The 19,989-nt window shown below is 38.3% G+C and overlaps 1 protein-coding gene across 2 annotated transcripts; it reads left to right on the top strand.

The window, feature by feature from the left end:
- Nucleotides 1-1,712: 1,712 nt before the first annotated feature.
- Nucleotides 1,713-19,719, top strand: SERPINB7 (serpin family B member 7). Of its 2 annotated transcripts, XM_037509692.1 has the most exons (7): nt 1,713-1,880; nt 3,834-3,884; nt 4,434-4,550; nt 13,359-13,476; nt 15,638-15,780; nt 17,376-17,522; nt 19,321-19,719. In XM_037509692.1, exons 1-7 carry the CDS (start codon nt 1,713-1,715, stop codon nt 19,717-19,719), a joined length of 1,143 nt encoding a protein of 380 aa, XP_037365589.1. The 2 variants fall into 2 exon arrangements, with proteins under 2 accessions (XP_037365589.1, XP_037365590.1); XM_037509693.1 differs by lacking the exon at nt 3,834-3,884.
- The last annotated feature ends 270 nt before the right edge of the window (nt 19,720-19,989 follow it).

Genomic DNA, 19,989 nt, shown 5'->3' with positions numbered 1-19,989 from the left:
AGATCACGGGGTGCTTGTATTTGTTGAATTTTAGTTTTTTTTTTTTTTGTTGGTGTTTATTTTCTTGAAAAAGTTACTGTGAAAATTAATTATAAGAGAAAAGAATAGCTTGGCTGATGTAATTTTGGCATATAAAATAAGACATTCAACCGTAAATATTTTGTCTATTTGCCAGTGGGGTTTAGACTTTCTATCAGAGGAGAAGGAAAGGATCTTGTGTTCATTTCTGGATTCATCAGGACACCTGCCTAGAAAAAGATAATAAACGTAATATGTGAAGTGGAAAATACTGCTTCATATTTATTTTCAAAGTGCATGAACACGCCTGTACAAGAACACTTACGGATCTATCATCTAGTGCCATTTAGAGCCATTTATCATTTTAAAAGTCATCACTTGAGAATTTATATTGTTCTAGGAAAAGCTTGGCTCATGTTTCTCTGTAATCATTATCTAATATGGCTTCTGTGCCACAGAATTCACCTAAACTATAAAAACACATACTCAACGGCCTATTTGCAGAGCAAATTCCTTTTCTTCTTTTCAGTACATTGATAGTTTTGTGTAAGTCACCAGGATGATTAAAAAATGAGAACACAAAAAATGTGATTATTGTTTTGAAAGTGATTTAAAGAATGACTTTTAAAAATATGAAAGTGTTTCCCCCGAGAGGGGAAAGAGAGCAAGACATCAATTTATAAAGTAACAGAAAAGTTGAGACTTGACCGAGGAAAAATGTTCTGGAAAGCATGTTTTGAGTTTGGGGACATAATGTTATGTATTATATATGGTATTTAAGTCATGCCACACTGGACTCGGCAGCTGGGTCTTCAATACAAGGTCACTTAAAATCTTTTGGGTCTTATTTGAAAGAGTCTAGCACTCATTATGTCAGTATATTTAGTTGTTCACAATCCTCTGTGAACTATAATTTTCAGTGTAAGTATTTGGAGAGGATTATGATAATTTTGCTTTTGAAGTTACTTTCCTAAGAATGACAATAATTTCATTTTCTATGATTTTTAGCAATCAACATGAATTCTTGAAAACTGGAGAAAACCTAGCCTACACTATCTTCCTGAAATTAAGGAGATTCATTAGAAAAACTTTATTCTTAAATTGCAGATGGTTGAGAAAGCAAGGATGATAGCTCTTTGAGTAGATTGTCTAATGTTATATTTACTTCCTGGAAACAGTACTTTTGCTCTGTTTCAACTTACAAGTCTGGGGCTATTTGAGAAGCGGTAGTAGTGACACAGGAATAGTACATAGTAATAGTGTAGGATGTCTATGTGAAAGTGATGGTAGAGAAAAATGGTAGCCAAACACACCAATATGTTCACTGAGGAACTGAAAAAAGAGCTCCCAAGGCCAGTGAGGACAGAAATGCCATATCAAGAGACAGGGGACTCTATCCCGGGTATGAGCACCAGCACATGGAAACACAAAACATAAAGGACATTCATGCAAAAAAAAAAAAAAAAAAGTATATTGTGATATTGATGGAAGAGAGTTTTAGGGTATTGGGAACGAGGATCCTGGGCCCAAGGAACTTCTCATTTTAGTTCTACATGATTCGATGCTCTGTCCAAGGCTGAAGAAAGGAAACTTCAAATCAAAAGATAAACAAATACAGAAAACGTAGTATTCGCAGAGCATGTCCTCTCAACTCACCTTGCTTTCTCGCCCTCCAGGCTGAGCTCCATTTCACAATGGCCTCCCTTGCTGCAGCAAATGCAGAGTTTTGCTTCAACTTGTTCAGGGAGATGGACAACAACCAAGGCACCGGCAACGTGTTCTTCTCCTCGCTGAGCATCTTCACCGCCCTGGCCATGATCCGTCTGGGCGCGCGGGGCGACTGTGCCGCTCAGCTTGATAAGGTCAGTCTCAGTTGTGATGCTTCCCACAGCTTCCACCATCATCCTCAGGGCAGTCTTGTTCTTTTCCAAGAGCATATTGATGGCAGAGTGGCCACACACATGCAAAACAGCCATCGCAATGAGCTGCTCCGGCTGTGTGACCAAGGGTCACTTGCTTTTGAAGCTTATAGGTCTTCTTTGAGCTGCAAGACTGCAGGAGTCTGGACTGCAGCTTTGATTCTTGTCCCTAGTACACATTTTCCAGCCCAGGAGCATCAGTGTCACCCGGAGAACTTGTTAGAATTGCAGATACTTGTGCTCCACCCCAGACCCACCGGCTCCAACACTATGCAGATGGGGCCCAGACATTTGTGTTTAATGAACTTGCCACTATATGCAAACTGACGTTTGAGGTCCACTGCCTGAGTAAATATGGAGGGGAAGGAAGCACCAGAAAAAAGATACCCGTGAAATCCTAGTTTAAGTACCAGTGACCTGGGTGCAGATGATAGGTGATAGTACAGCCCAGGGGATAGAAGCCCACCTGAAAGCTGATCAGTGTCACCACTGGCACCTTTAGGAAGTGCTTATTAACTCACTGTATTGGCACCAGCCAAGTCAGGCTTGCAGGGAAGTGAAATGGTCAAGGTTTCCATCCCTTCTCTTAGGAATTAGCCATAGACTTAGCAACAGATACTGACAGTGTGATTAGAGAGAGGAATGAAGTGTGCTGCCTTCATATTTGCACAAAGAATCCTCAGCCAGGCTTAGGTGTGAAGGCCTGAAGCCTTGAAGTTGAAAACCCAAACAGAGGCACAGAAAACAGACTTGACCAGTAATTGCATGTCCAGACAAAATTTCCTCACCCTGTGTCACATGGTTCTTTATCCTTTCTCCTCACCCCCACTGCTCATGAGCAATGGAGTCCCGATATAGCATAGACGGCCTGTCTTTTTGCAAAATTCCAACCAATGAGAGTCTTGAAGTCACAGTCAGTAGAACAAACCCACATCACCTGGGAGTTGTTTAGCTCATTCATACCATTGGCTGGAGGAATGTAAGTGAGTGTGTGGTCCCTGGCTGCCCCGCGCGGGGTCCATCTCCTCAGAGGGAGTGCAGGAGTTTTGGAAGTGACTGTCGTGTGTGCTATGCTTCATCACTCCCTGCGAGAGCAACCACTGCAGAGCCTACAGACATAGCGCTTGAGGAAATTCAGATAAAGTGCGATAGAAAACTTGCAAAAATGTCTTGGGCATAGCAGCAATTTGTAAAGTCACCAGCTTTTGAGAATCACACTGGGAAAGGTAAAACCTAAAATCACTTAATTTCAAACAATTGCTGGATCCTAACCTCTCCCTCAAGTACAAATTTAGCTTATATTTAGATCTTTCCAGATAGTCAATACCTACTTCTCCATTTTGTTTTGGTGCCTATGTAATTAGCCCTGATCTTTGCTCCCACTTGATTGGACAAAGTTTTCATTTGTTATTTTGCTCTTTTGTATTCTTGCCCAGCCTTCATCAATAAGTAATTATGAAATTTCTCCTCCAGAATGATCAGATGCAAATAATGAAACACATTTCACTTTGTGGCCAATGAATTATGAGACACTGGTTTATGCTACTTCCCCCCACGAAACCTCTGTGTTTTAACCAGGTCCAGGCAGGTGCACACAGCCTCCCTGACCTGCACACTGCATCCCTGCTCTGCGCACTGCCTCCCTGCCTGGTACACTACCTTCCTGCCCTGCACACCGCCTCCCTGACCTGCACACTGCCTCCCTGCCCTGCACACTGCCTCCCTGCCCTGCACACTGCCTCCCTCCTCTGCACACTGCCTCCCTGCCCTGCACACTGCCTCCCTGCCCCGTGTAACAACACACACAGCGCCACTGACTATGAAGTCTCAGCCCCTTGTTTGATTCTCCAGGTTCCTGCTTGTTGCGCTCACTGCTATTTTGTCCTTTGCTCGCAGATGCTGCATTTCAGCACCATTTCCGGGCGCGGAAACTCCTCTGACACTCAGGTAAAGACTGTCTGTTCTCGTAGAGCAAAAAGACAGACTGACTTTGGAAAAATTACTGTCTTATTGGCATAGCTCATTTTGCCCTTTTGAAATCAAAGGAACACATTTGATCTCATTTGGATTTCCATAGTGTGAATATTTCAAACACAAGGTTTCATAATTTACTTGTTAGCTATTTATTTAACAATATTTTACTTGTGTGTTGGCTAGAATTGATAAGTTAGCATGGAATGATGTGTCTGCTTTTATTCTTTGCTAATCACAGCCAACTTTGGTGAAATTTATTTAGCACACATACTAAATAAATTCATTATCTTCTGTTAATTTTATTTGGAGATTATTTTAGTAAATCCTTTAATTAACTTTGATCTCAGATACTATTCTGATTGGGGGAAGGCGTGGTAGGGGCATGCAGTGTTGTTACTTTTATAAGGTTGTTATTTTTCAATTCTTTTATGGTATATTTGTTGTTTTTTTTTTCATATGTAGATAAGAGTATGCGTATCTTTACATTCCAAGAATAAATTTTTATAATCTTTTAAATAACAGTCAGGACTCCAATCGCAACTGAAAAGAGTTCTCTCCGATATAAACTCCTCCCACAAGGATTATGAACTCAGCATTGCCAATGGTCTTTTTGCAGAAAAAGTGTTTGACATTCACAAGGTAAGCGCGGCCTCCTGTGCTAGAAGCGACTCTGTCCTGGGCCTGAGTCTCGGTCGACTCATGCTCTGGATATGGGTTCGCACTTTTCTACTTAGTCAGCAAACAAATTTTTTTCTTGTCACTACTAGTTATGCTCCCGGGAGTCTTCAAACTGTCATCACCCTGTTTTATCCAAAGTATTCTTTACTTCACCTGTGTGAGCCACACGTTCAGGGCCAGGGGACTGACAGACTCCAAGACAGAAGAGAACTTGTCTGCGGCTAGAGACATGGAGCTGTAGTTGGGAGGGGAGCAGGCACTAGTGAAGGCCGTCCTGGGGCAACAGAGGAGAAATCCTCTGAGCTTTGGGTCTACTCGGGTAGTTTTGCATCTCCAATGCCAAGATCTCTCTCCTCACTGCCTTTTGCCTCAGCCATGCCCATGTATCGCTCCTTCCAGGAGCTACTGACTTTTCAGCAAACTCCCTCATAAAAGGAGTTTTGTAAGTGGAGACCCGGCCGTTGGCAGAAGAGCAGTTCAGACTTGACACTGAGGTGGGGGATGGGTTCCTTTGAGGTTAGCAGTTTAATTTTAGTGTTATTGTACGTTGTTTGTGCTATCAGTTCTTTGATCATAGTGTCCTGCTCACCCAGAGACCAGTGAGCCCCAGAGTGCTTGCTACCTGTGGCAATGCTCTTGGGAGTGAATGTGCTTTATCTGCCTGGACAACCAGGAGCTGGTTAGTTCTATCCAAGCAGATGTAGAGGCCATGTTTGCGCTCGCTTTACTTCTCCATTGCTCAGAAAACTGTAAATCTCTGCCTCAGTGGTATCTCTCTGGTTTAATCTTCACTTACATATTTGCCAGCTCTCTGTGTTCCACCCAGCCACCATGCTTGCTCTATCACCCACTCGAATTCTTTGCCCCTCAGCACCACTCCCAAATCCCTTGGCAGCCTGTCAATTATGAAGCATTAGGCCACTTTGTATTTTTAAATCTTCCCCAGAAAATCCTACACAATGTTTATTTGGGGTTCCCTTGGTGATCGGTGCCACATTTTGCATCTCTATTCCCAAGCACACTGATATGTCCCGGAGGGACAGCCAGCTCTCATGGATGGAAGTTGATGTGTTGAGGATACTACATTGTACAGAACATCTCCATGGTCCTTTTTCTGGCACTCAGAGCAATGCACCCAGAAGCACAGGGAATGTGAGATCTGAGCAAGAACATGGAATATAGGGACAATGCCCATTCAACTCCCAAACATTTACAAATACAGTTTTTCTAAAAACTACTTGGATAAAAAACATAATAATCATCAAATTTTAGTTAGTCAACCCAGTACAAAGATAGATCAGCTCCAGACATTTTACATTTTGTTTTTATATCATTCTTTTAAAATCATCATTGACTAGGGATTCATCTACTAGAATTCATGAAAACAACAATAATAATTGTGTATAAATTATCTTTACAAAAACTGTAGTATTACAGAAGATGCAACTTCCGTCTCTGATACCTTGTTCTCCCACCTCCCTCAATCATGCTAAATATGCAGTGGGGACAGAGTTCTGTGGTGTTGTTTCATACTCCAGTTCTGTGCCCATTTGGGTCACTTCAGTGACTCTGAGGATGACTCTGCTTCCTGACCTCTCTCTGCCCCATAATTGTAACTGATGCCCAAGTCATGCCCGGAAACTCATCAACACCCAAACGATTCCACTTCTGAAATCTACAACTCTAATTTCCCATTTTGTGGTCCCATTATTCCATGGTTCTCTTTCCTTCCTTATTTTATCCCCACCTGTGTCCTGTTCTTTAACTGCATTGGATCATTCAGTCTCCTGATCTCTGTTTTCTCAATGCATCAGTTCTTTATTAGCTTTATTACCATACCCTACTACGTTAAGGAACCATTCTTTAATCTATGATCAATAGTCTCCTCCCTAGAAAGCCCTGAGTCCTGATTAGTGGCATGAATTCCCTCAGCTGTTGTGCTGAGCATCAAAATGCAAAAAAGAACATCACACACAAAAAATTAACTCAAATCCAAGTACTATAGAAGAAATGTTTTTCTTCTAAATTATTTGAGATGTCTTATCACATTTGAATATTCCAGTGTAATTTTACAATGAAATTCTGCTATATAACCATGATACAACCATATAAATCAGGAAATTGGCATTGTTACATTACTATCAGCTAATCACTAGACCCATTTGAGTTTCATCATCATCCCTACTTCGCTCCTTATAACAGAAGGATTTAGTTCAGAATCATGCATTATATTTTGTTGTTATGTCACATTAGTCTTCTTCAATTTGGAATAGCTTCTTAGCATTTCCTTGATTTTCATGATCTTGACCTTTTTGATGATTATTTGCAGGATCCAGTTTTAGACTGTCCTTCGGTGTGGCTTTCCATGTCTCTTTGTGATTAGAGTCACAGTTTTTGTAGTTATATTGAGATATAATTGAAATATAGTATTGTAGAAATTTAGGGTATATAATGTGTTGATTTGATCATCATATTTATTGCTACATGATTATCACCATGGCATTAACTAGCAACTCCATCAATTTGATAAAAACATCACAGGCATAGTGCTATATCCATTACATTATCCTTATCAAATCCTGTAAGTGTATTGATTTATCCTACTGGTGGTAATGCTATCTTTGATGACTTAATTAAATTTCTTTGCTGTGAAGTTACTCTTTACCTTTCTTGTTCAGTAATTTTTTTTTGAGAAGTGCTTTCAGGTTGTGACAAATGGATTTACCTTGAATGTATTAAACTAAGTGAAATACATCAGATGGAGAAATACCTATGATTTAATTCATACTAGAAACTAAGCAAAAAATTAAACAAAATAAAATGTAAACAAGTTATTAGATATAGGAACAGAATGGTGGTTACCAGAGGAGAAAGGTGTTGAAGGGAAGGTGAAATGGGTGAAAGAGATTGGGTGAGTGGTGATAGGTGGAAACTAGACATTTTCTAGTCTAGTTTCTAGTGGTACTCATGATGTAGTGTATACAGATGTCTAATACTGTAAACTTCAATTTATATAATGTTATAAACCAATGTAACCTTAATAAAAATTTATAAAAAGTGAAAAATGAGTAACATAGCCCAACCATCATGATATAATGATGGGGCTCTGACTAGTGAAAACTATTTACTTTAATTTAAAAAAAAAAAACCCACATTTTTCTTGACCACAAGAAGGGGTAATTTCAGTGGGCCCCCTCACATTATAATTACACGAAGAACAGTCATTAACTCAAGCAGCTGACAGCATCAATGCAGGAGACAGTGAAGTGAAGTGTTACCCCCTTCCGGATGGTCCTAGACATGTGATGGGAAGGGACAATAACAACCCACAGAGTTTAAAGGTTCTTGAAGGTTGTAGTTCCCAGCCTTAAACCCTGCTGCACCACATGCCGTATCAATCAAAGAGCTTCTCACAAGCACTGGATCACATGTTTACTTTTTATTAGCATTCAGGTATAATGAAAAGCATGGCAGGCTATGAGTCAGAAGACCTGAGTCCTGTCTCATTTCATAGTTCTGTGTCTTTCAATAATCAGTTGATCTGTCTAGATTTCAGTTTCCTCATTGAAAAATGAGAGAATTGTGTTACATAGTCAATATGGATCTAAATTCTTATCATTTAATATTTATCACTGAATCTTGAATGAACATATTTTTGGAAAATGGAAATTAGACATAATAATGTCTTGGCAGCTAAAATTAAAGTGCCACTAATGTACCCCTTTAATTCAATATTCAATAACTATTTCCTGTGCACTGATCACATATAAAGAAGCATACAATATATGGTGGGATGAGTAAGTAATTCAATGTTGATTTAACATTTAAAAACCAATAAATGCAATTCACCATATTGTGAGATTAATGAAGAAATAACTCAATATCAATTCAATAGGTGCAGAAAATAAAACTTTCATAATCTAGAAAAATTATTGTCTACATAAAATATTCTTGGTAAAATATCAAATGTTTTCCCCTTGACATTAGGAGCAAAAAGAGGACATTTTCTGTAAATATTACACTGGAGGTCATAAACAATAAAACACTGAGCTGGGGTCACAGATAGGGAAAAAAAAGAAGTAAAATCTTTTTGGATTGGGAAAGAAGCTCTCATTTTTCACAGATAACACTTGTATATATAGAAAATCTGAAGGATTTTATAATTAGATATAATAGTGAAGTTTGCAAGGTTAACATAAATAATTCATTTATATTTCTATGTACTAATGATAATTAGAAAATTAAAATCATCCTATCTATACTATCTACAGGAGAATTATAAAATATCTAATACCAAGGAATAAATCTAACGATAGATATACACAAAATGAAAAACACTGCTAAGAGAAATCAGACTTTAAAAAGAAAGGATACATCATGTTTATGGGTAGTACACTCAATGTTATAAAAATTATTCCCATATTTATTTTTAGATTTAGCAGCTAATAATTTTGAAGAAATTGACAAGATAATTTTAAAATTTACAAAGAATTGCAAAGAGTAAAGAAAAGTCAAGACAATTACGAAGAAAAGGACAAAATTTGGAGGACTTATATTACTGAAAATCAAGGCTTTAAAAACAAAAATAATTAAAATTTGTGGGTATTTTTTCAGAGATTGACAATAGACTAGCAGGACATGTATTGTTCTCAAGCAAGACTCACACATAGGAACACTTGACTTATGAGAAAATGATTGTGTATAACAAATGACATTGGTTCAACTAGCTAGACATATTTAAAAATGCAGATTGATGCCTATCTAATTACCAAAAAAGTAAATTACAAGTGGATCATGAATACAAAATCTGAATGGTAAAACAAAGTTTTAGAAGATAAATATAGATTGTTATCCTTATAATCTTAGATAAATTTTTCTGTTTTATAATGTATAAAGCACTAGTCTTAAGATATAAATCATGTGTTTCTGTACACTGAAAATGAACTATTAGAAAATAAGTTAAGGGAACAATCCATTAACAATGGCACTAACTAACTAACTAACTAAATAAATAAATAAACAATCTAAGAGTAAATTTAACCAAGAAGGTAAAGGATCCTTAAACTGAAAACTATAAAATAATATTGAAAGAAATTGAGGACAACACAATGAATGGAAAAATAATCTGTGCAGTAGATTGGGAGAATATTGTGAGTGTCCATTTTACCTAAAGCAATATACAGATTCAATGCTGTCCCCATTAAAATTCCAATAACAATATTTTCACGGAAATGAACAAGCAGTCCTAAAACTTGTATGGAACTACGAAAGAGCCTGAATAGTCAAAGTAGTCTTGAGAAAGAAGAACAATCAGAGGTATCACACACGCTGATTTCAAATTATGTTATAAATCTACAGCAATCAAAAACAGTATAACATTAGCACAAAAACAGACACAAAGATCAATGAAGCAAATAAAGAACACAGAAACAAACTTATGCATACATAGTCATTTAATTTATGACAAAGGAAGAAAGAACATACAACAGAGAAAGGACAATACATACAATGAATGATGTTAGGCAAACTGGACAGTCACATGCAAAGGAATGAAACTAGACCACATTCTTACATTGCACACTCAAAATTCACTCAAAATGAAATAAGGTTGGAATGTAAGTCTTGAAATCATAAAACTCCTAGAAGAAATCAGAAGTGGTATACTCCTTCACATGGGTCTTAGTGATGATTTCTTGGATCTGACTCCAAAAGCATAAAAAGCAAAAAATGAATAAATGTGGCTATATAAAGTAAAAAGCATCTGCACATCAGAGGAAATCAACAAAATGAAAAGGCAACCTACTGAATGGGAGAATATTTGCAAATCACACATCTGACAAGGGATTTAATATTCAAAATAAAGAATCCATATAACTCAAATTTTCCACAACTTTTCCACACATAGACACATAAACACATACAATGGAAGAATACTCAGCTATTAAAGAGAATGAAATCTTGCCATTTGGGGTCTCCCTGGTGGCGCAAGGGGTTAAGTCTCAGCACTATGAAGCTATCTGAAGCCACTGCAGCACAAGATAGATCCCTGCCAGGGAGCTACCCACATGGCGCAGCAGACCTCTCCTGTCTCGCCCGCTGCTCCCCGCAGCAGAGTATTTCAGTCAGTCTGCCTGTTCTGTTCCTTGCTCTATCTCTGGTGAGTCCTCTCACCCCAGCCCCCAACACACACACCTCTGGCCTATACCCCAGCTCTTGTATGCATTAATAAATAAATCTTAAAAAACAAATAAATCTTGCTATTTGTAACAATATGAATGAAACTTGAGGGTATTATACTGAGTAAAATTAGTCTGACAGAGAAAGACAAATATGTGTGTTCTCATCTGTGAAATCTAAAAAAGCAAACAAATAATAACAGCAAAACCAAGCTTGAAGACATGAAGAACAGATTGGTTTTTGCCAGAGAGGAGGAGAGAGGGGAGCTTTGGGTAATGGAGTAAAGATGTATAAATTTCCAGCTGTAAAATAAATAAATTATGGAGATCCAATATAAGCATGTTAATTTTATAGTTAATAATATTGTATTGCATATTTAAAAGTTGCTAAGACTATAAATCTTAAAGAAAAAATGTTAATTATAGAGGGCAAAGGATGATAACTAGACTTGTGATGATCATTTTGCAATATATTAAAATATATAATCATTATGCTGTACACCTGAAACTATGTTACATGTCAAGCTTACATTAATGAATAAAAGGATAAATCAGATCACATAGATGGCATTAGAGTTAAAAATATTTTTCATTAAAAGACACCATAAAGAGTTACAAGGCAAGCTACAACTTGCCTTCTAAGGCAAAACATATTTCCAGTACTGGGCCTCCCCGGTGGCACAGCGGTTGAGCGCTGAGTTGCGAAGTTGCCCGTAGCCTCTGCAGCGCTGGTTTGATCCCCCGCCGCCACTGGCGCGGGTCCCACATGGCGCGCAGACCTCTCCTGCCGCCCGCTGCTCCCCTCAGCAGTGTACTTCATCAGTCTGTCTGTTCTGCTCCCTACTCTGGCTCTGGCGAATTCTCTCACCCTCTACCGCTTCTGACTGTACCCAGTGCTTGTATAAATAAATAAATCTTTAAAAAAAAACCAACATATTTCCAATACATATAGGCAATAATAGATTGATAACCAAATACAAAAACTCCTACAAAATAATACAAAAATTCAAACAGCCCAGTAGAAAGTTTGAATGGCATTTTGCAAAATATTTAAATGACCCATAAACATACAAACCATCTACCTCAATAGTTTTACTCTTTGTCATTTTGGTTTCATTTCCCCTTTTAATGACATAAACAACAGTGTTTGAAGGAGATTGATAAGACAGAGTAACTGAACAAAAATTTTATAAATATAAATACAAATATAAATATATATATATATATATATATATATATATATATATATATATATATATATATATATATATACTATTAGTAGCCCATCCCATAGCTGTTTTACTATTTTCTGGGAATGAGGGAATCCTACATTCATGAACTTCCCTGGGCCAGAGATTGGTTTCTAAAACTACTCTTTGTAACCGTGCTGGAATGGATTCATGGTTGGGTGGATGGATGGACGGGTGAATGAATTAATCAGGAGATGAAAATTTCATCCATGGAAATTACACACAAAGCTATCCTTATGGAAGTAATGCCATCCTGTAGACAGACAATGGGTCAATATCTAATTCTAATTATATGGGTTGAAAATCCTCTAAAACTTATTAGGGTACCCTCTGACAATATTTGGGTGTTATTTTGCAAATTATAAAGATATTCCCCTCAAAATGTATATATGTGTATATGTTGTACTGCTGATGTGCTGATTTAGTTAAGTAGTTATGATTTCTTTTTATGAAAAACAAGTATTTCCTGAGTACCTAATATATACAAGGCAATGTGCTGGCAATACAATAATATACGAGTCATATATGGTTTTCCCTGAATGTTGTGGCTTGTGAAGAGTTCAGAAAAATCTCAAAAGTAAGCAGGATGCAGTATGATAACAGCTAGTAAGAAAATGAAGGTGAAAGGACTGTTAGAGGACATAGGGAAAGCCTTCTAGTCAGGAGAGGCATCTGTGCTTAGTGTTAGATAATGAGGGAGGCTGACCATGGGAACAATGGGATATTCCAGGTAGAAGAATGCTGTCCAAAGGAGAGAGGACACATAGTACTTCTGAGGAGCACCAAGTAGTTGGTTTGGTTAGCGAACAGAACATGAAGGAGGTGGCTAGAAATGAGGTGAATGAGGACATCAGCAGAGCTTTGGGGTTTGGACTTTAACTTAAATGCAAGAAGTTGCCTTGGATGGTTTTCAGTAGGAGGGAAGTGACACAAGCAAGGGAAACAGGAGACTGCCTAATGTATTTATGGTGAGAAAGCAATGGTAAAGCAAACGGGTGGACTGTAACGACCATTAGCCTCCCCCAATCCATTTCTGATCAACTTAAAGCAGTGTGCTTGCTCTGCAAGTTAAACTTCAAGTCTCCAGCTCCCCCTTTCAAACCTATTTCCATATTTCTAGCCTTATTTCTTTATATTTGAAGCAGGAATAAGTCCTTGGGTAAGGCAGTGAATGAACAGATAAGTTCAAATATATATATACATACGCGTGTGTGTGTGTGTGTGTGTGTGTGTATATATATATATATATATATATATATATATATATTAAACTTAGTTGCTACCAGTTCATAAATACAAGAACCGTATGTTACTCACAGAATGCGTACTACTTATATTTTTAGAACTTTATTGGGTGTGCGGAAAAATTATATCATGCCAAAGTGGAACGGATTGACTTTACACATGATGTAGAAGATACCAGATATAAAATTAATAAATGGATACAAGATGAAACACATGGTGAGTGTAATCCCCTATTTACTTTGCCACAAAATTTACCAATTGTATGTGAATGCTGACAGCTGTGAACTTTAAAGCTGGGAGTCTTTTGTTCATATAAAGAATAGCTTCTCCCAATCTACAGTAATGATTGTTGTTATTTAAATTGCTTTAGTATTTGTCTGCAGTGTGGTTTTGGGTAATCTTATAATTTGAATGCTTTATCCTTTTTAGAAATCTTGTCTATTACATGATCTCATTCAATTGGGAACAATCCAGTGAGACAAATAGATTTTATTATGAACATTTCGTAAGTTAGTGACAAGTTGAAGTAATGACTAGTTAGTGAACAAAGACTAAGAGCGGTCTGTAGGATGTTATTTTCAATGAACACAGCATAACACACCAACCTGATGATCAATCCAGTGTCTTACTGTAATTTCTTGACTAAAAAAACCCATTAAAATTATGATGTCCTGTTGTCGATGACATATATTTTCATTTCATTGCTTAAACAATAGGGAAATGTATTCATTGTTTTGTTAATCAGCAAATTCCAAAGTTAGTAAGTCCTTTACCTCAGACTGAGGCTTGATTTATACTCTGAGAAATATACCTTTGCTGAATCTGACTCTGTCTCAAAAGTATGAAACACGTGATGTGCATTCTTAAACATAGATATTTAGTTCTGGCATAAGAATAGTGTCTCAACTTTTTTTTTTGTTCATTCATTTATATAATATCAGCAGATGATCATTAGTAAGCACACACTTCACTATTTATTAATCAAGAGAAACTAGACAATTACTTTCCTAATAATGGAGTAGGATTCTATTTAGTGTTTAGCACTTAAGGGTATTAGATCACTAATACTAATACCAATTATTTCTCTTCCTTTCTGTGCAAATCTGTATCATTATTCTCATGTCTACAAACATATGTTCTCAATACTCATGGGAAACACTTCAAAATGCTGCTAACATCCCACCAAACCCACCCAGTTCTTATTTCCCCCCCATTCTCCACAGACTGCCTGAGCCACGCTGGCAAACCTGGTTCACTTTCCTCATGCACTTTCTCCTTTGCAGTGAATTCTGAGCAATCATTTTTGATCATCTTCAGGACAATCCAAAATTCTTTCCAGACATTCAAGACTCTTCATTAGTTGACCTCTGCCTCCAAACTTCCCAACCTCACTTTCCCTAACACATTGAAATGAGTTGGGGTTTCCCCAATTATGCCTCAGTTATCCAAGATACCTTCTCTTTGAATAGTCTCAGCTTCCCGGAAGCTCTGCCCATTCCCCACCTTTGCATCAGCTCAATCAGGTGGCCAGTCTTGTTGGCTGTCCCTGTCCTGTCTGATGCACTACATCTGTGCTTGGTGGCTGCCTCCCCTGAGCTGAACTGTGAGTCCAGGGGTGGCAAGGACTGTGTTTTTCATTGTTATGATTCAAGTTTCCAGCGCAGTGCTTGGCATCCAGCAAAAATCTCATTCATATGGAATGAAGTAATTAACCCTTTCAATGGAATGGAGTTAAATTATATTGTGTTATGGCCTCCTCAATGCAGTAAAGGCAGTTTGGTGCCTATAAGCAGGGAGAGGCCCTGGGAATTGTCTTCCTGGGTGGGAATCCTGTTGCCATAACTCTTCTGTCGTGTGACTTTGTACATATTACTTAATCTGTCTGTGCCCCAGTTTCCTAAATAGGAAATGGACACAACAATAGGGCTTACCTCACAAGTATTTTGTGAAGAAGAAAGAAAATATTGCACATAAAGAAATTAGAAAGTGTTGGGCATAGTAATTGTTCAAGATTATTACTAATATCATTATTACAATAATTATTACAAGGAAAAACCTCGTGATTATCTAATAGGTCTTTATAAACATTAAAACTTGCATTAAAATGAACTAACAAATCACAACAAAAATAACTCTAGTATTGTGAAAAATGTGATTATCAGAGGGAAAGGGAAGGGCTGGGAGGAGGGGGGCAGAGGGGCCTAGAGGAGGGGCACTAGAACTTTGGTTGGGGGGGAGGTGACGCTTATATGTGTGTAGAAGGGTAAAGCTTCACTCCCAGAGTTTACACAGAACAAGTTACAGTAACAGCAAACGAGTAACAAGTCAATACACTAAAATTTTAGTTAAGTATTTTTATCAATTTGCTTTTTCAAAGGAAAAATCAGGAACATTTTCCCTGAAGGTAGCATAAGCACAGCGGCTGTGATGGTGATGGTGAACGCTGTCTACTTCAAAGGCAGGTGGGAGTCTGCCTTCACCAAGCGCGATACTCTCAACTGCCGTTTCAGATCTCCTAAGGTATGGAAATCTATTTTATTTAGGACTTTTTTTGCCAGTAGTATTCCTCTTCAGAGGATATGTATTCACAATGGAGTCACCATTTCTTATTTCATTTCTCCTAGGGCTTACTGCACAGTCACTATACAGTTACTTGCTTATAAAACAAATTTTTGAATTTTCCTGCTCCTGCAGGTCATGGAGCAGAACTGGAGGTCCTGTAAATTGATAATTCTTGAAATATATTCAAAATTGGGAAAAATAACAAAGTATGGATTCAGTTTATGAATTTTAATTGGGAACCTGTATGTGAAAATGTAGCTTTTTTGTTTTTGTGATTCTAATTGTGGGGCATACCAGTAGCTATGATTTTTTTCCTGAGTCAAAGCAAAAATATGTTTCCTTTCATAAAGGGAAAAGTTGTATTTCATAAAGTTATGCATCTGTTCCTTTATTTAATTCTATTTGACTTAAAACATCTTAACCAGACATCATGAAACAACAATATTTATGATCAATTTGTACATCATCATTTTAGTATAGAAATGTCAAAGATCTTGACTCCAGAAAGAACATGTGGGGGTCCTTACCTCTTAGAAGCTGTGTCATCTTGACCACTGCAGACTCCCTAATCACATGTGCAATAGAATGATTCCATGAATTGATCTCTGAAATTCCTTTCAGAAATCAGACTTTTCAGAAATTCCGATCACTCAGCCTTTTATGTTGAGGCAAGAAAATTCAGAATTAACTTTTAAACTGAGTTTTATTTTTTAAGTGGGAAATAGCATTATTCAAATAGTTTTTCCGCATGATAAGCTTTAGACACCAGAGTACTGAGAGCTGATAAAAATCAATCAAATATCAATGAATGAGTGAGGGGGTGGGGAATGAAAGGCCACCTAGGCAGGGTATGGTAATGTTCTGGAGGAAGAAAGGCGTCGAGGGTAGGGTAGAATGGGGGCCAGGACAACCTCTAGCCTGGTTATAGGGACTAGCCCCCAGCAGCCTACGTGGAGAACAGCCTATCTGCCCTGTGTCAAATATTTTGAGGAATAATTTGTTTTTATAAGATCTCATTCTTAAATGGTGTGGTTTTGATGATCTAGTCTTTTTTTTTTTTTTTTTTACTTCTGATGAGAGAAAGAAAAAAACCTATAGTATTTATTTTTAATTTTAATGCTATTTAAAAATTATTCATTACTTCTTATATGGACATTTTCAGATAGAACACTAAGGCACTGCTCCAAGTGCTAGATAAATTAGAATATATCCACATAATTCTTAAAATAATCCCATGCAGTAGAGATGACTGTGGAGTAAGTGGAGGCACAGAGAGGTGAAGTAACTTACCCAATGTCACACAGCTGGGGAGTTTTAAACTCAGTTATACTCAAAGTCTGTGCTTTTAGCACTAAGATGTGCCCCAGCACAACCACTATTTGCAACATGTCAAGGAAATCTCTATAGGAGCAACTGAGCAAAAATTGAAGCACTATTCTTATTTCACGTGGTTAATAAGTGAAATGAGGTGTGCTTTATATATATATATATGTGTGTGTGTGTGTGTGTGTGTGTGTGTGTGTGTGTGTGTGACTTGACTTCTTGACTTTTAGTGTCCTGGGAAAGCAGTCTCCATGATGCATCAAGAACAGAAGTTCAACATGTCGGTCATTAATGACCCACCGATGCAGGTCCTTGAACTCAGGTATCATGGCGGCATTAGCATGTACATCATGCTGCCTGAGAACGAGCTCTCCCAGGTAAGCTGCTGCTGTCACTTTTGCTGTTGGGAAAGGCTTTTAGGATACTGTTAATTCTGTGTTCATCCATCAACTTGAAGATTTCAAGTCATTTGGAATACTAGAGACTTGTGCATTTATTCATTGACTTAGCAAATATTCAGAGCACCTACAAAGTGCCAGGCATGGTTTTAGCTGTTGAGATTTTACTAGCTTTAAAGTTGGGACCTTCTGAAATCTCAACTATGGAGTGACCAGGGCATGAAGTTCAGTTTTCCTTGCCCTTAGCTATGAAAAACACTTTTTTGGTGTATTATTGAGTGATAAGCTAAAAACTTCAGGTAGCAGGAATCGAATGGCATTTTTTGTGTCTTTGAGTGTTACAATGTATGGTCTCACTCTGTGCTGAGCCTCCAGGAGAAGCAGAGGCTAAGGGGTTACCCTGGAGGGGTGTAGCAAGAGCTAGGACCAGTACAGGCCAGCAACCCCCCAACCCCCACTGCCTCACCCTCAGGCAAAACAGAGATCATGGTGGTAGCTCAGGTCCCAATCCCCTGTCAGCCCTGCGTCCTCTTCTCCTTGTGAATTTGGTCCCCTGAGTCTGCATCCTGTCTCAGCAGCGGGGATTTCGCCTCCCATCTGTGTGCTTCCAATCCACAGGGATATTTATTGAGCCACTCACTGTGTGTCAAACCACGTGCTCTGCATTTGGTTAATGAGATCTGATTTGATATGAACAGCCAGGAAGCTGTCATGAAGTTGGCACTGGTAAATCTAAAGTGTGGCAACATGAAATATTGTTACTCAGTAAGTCAAAAAATTAAGTTGATAAGCGTAACCGTCAGATTTTATAGCTTTAAATTATTTTAACTTCAAAGAATCTGCAATAATAGATAAGTTGTTCAGATAAAACAATATATTTATATATTTCAGAAGATAGGTTTGTTCTTCTGCTTATGTCCTGAATTTTTTTTCTATAGTAGATTGTCCTAACGTACAGATCAGGTTTTTTTAAAAGCTAGAGATCCACCTAATTCTACATAACTCAATAAAGATGAAAATGTTGGCCAATCAGTGGGTTAAGTGAGGAAAAAATTGTAACTGAGATTAAAAATTGGATAGTTTTGCAAAATATCCACAAACTGGACATAGACAGAAAAGTTAAAATACACTAAACTTGATGATATAAAGTTAGATCCTTGAAAAAAATACAAGTACGGTTAAATAGCTGTGAAAAGATGTTTAGGATTCCAGAGAGCCTGACTTCAAGAAGAAATGTCCACATGTAAGGTTTGTAAACAATGGTCATTAATAATCTCCTCGTGGTAAGCCTGGAATAATTATGTGATCATATTCTCAGCATTTAAGAGTCGGTAAATTCAATATGTGAATCATTTGGGGGCAGCGAGGGTGCTGGAGAGAGACATGGGCTTGTAGCTGAGTAACTGAGTTTCCTCACTGTGGCCCTGGGCTATTTCCACTGTCTTGAGCATCAGCTCTTTCTTGCATTAGGTAGCAGCATCCTCCTGGGTCGGCTCCCAGGCATTGGGGGTGACTGTGCTGAGAGATACTGATCACCCAATCCTGGAGGCTAGAGCTCTGGGCTCCTTGCCCCAGAAAGCTGGAGTTGCACTGATTACTCCTGCAAGCTGAGAAGCACTATCATTTACTGAGCCTTTCCTGTTGAGAAAATGGCCAGGAAACACTAATATAAACAATCATGAGCTCCTTTCTTCCTCTGAGGCGCTGATTCTCTAATTCCTCCCCCTGCTTATCGCTGATGATATGGCTCTAAATTGCCCTTTACATATTCCTCCAGGTCGAAAGCAAACTGAACTTCCGGAATCTGATGGACTGGACCAATCCAAAAAAAATGAGGCCTCAGTATGTGGAGGTCTTCCTTCCTCAGTTCAAGATAGAGAAGAATTATGAACTCAAACGTCATTTAAAAGCCCTGGGGCTGAAAGACATCTTTGATGAATCCAGAGCCGATCTCTCCGGTATCGCTGCGGGAGGTCGTCTGTATTTGTCCAAGCTGATGCACAAGTCCTACATAGAGGTGACAGAGGAGGGGACAGAGGCCGCAGCTGCCACAGGAAATAACATCATGGAAAAGCAGCTCCCTGAGTCCACGGTGTTCAGAGCCGATCACCCATTCCTATTTTTCATCAGGAAGGATGACATCATCCTATTTAGTGGCAAAGTCTCCTGCCCTTGAAAATTCAATTGGTTTCAATTACAACTATGAACAAGGAAACATCAAGGAAACACTGCCAGTGACAGATCTGAGTTCCTCTGGAAGCAAGGGAGGGTTCCTTTGCATTTACTTCCTTCTAACAGTGCTTGGCAGGTGATTTTGGTGACTTGACTCTTTTCAGGCACCTGGTCGATTGTCCCAAACTCAGCTCTTAGCATTTCTACCACCATCTGCCATTTCTAATCTCATTGTCTATCTACCCCCGCTCATTCTTACCTCTCCCCCATAGCC

The sequence above is a fragment of the Talpa occidentalis genome, unplaced genomic scaffold, assembly GCF_014898055.3.
Source record: "Talpa occidentalis isolate TD23 unplaced genomic scaffold, MPIMG_talOcc4v2.1 talOcc4.13, whole genome shotgun sequence".
Lineage (NCBI taxonomy): Eukaryota > Metazoa > Chordata > Mammalia > Eulipotyphla > Talpidae > Talpa > Talpa occidentalis.
The sequence above is the reverse complement of the archived record's forward strand: the minus strand, read 5'-3'. Positions and strand labels throughout refer to the sequence as shown.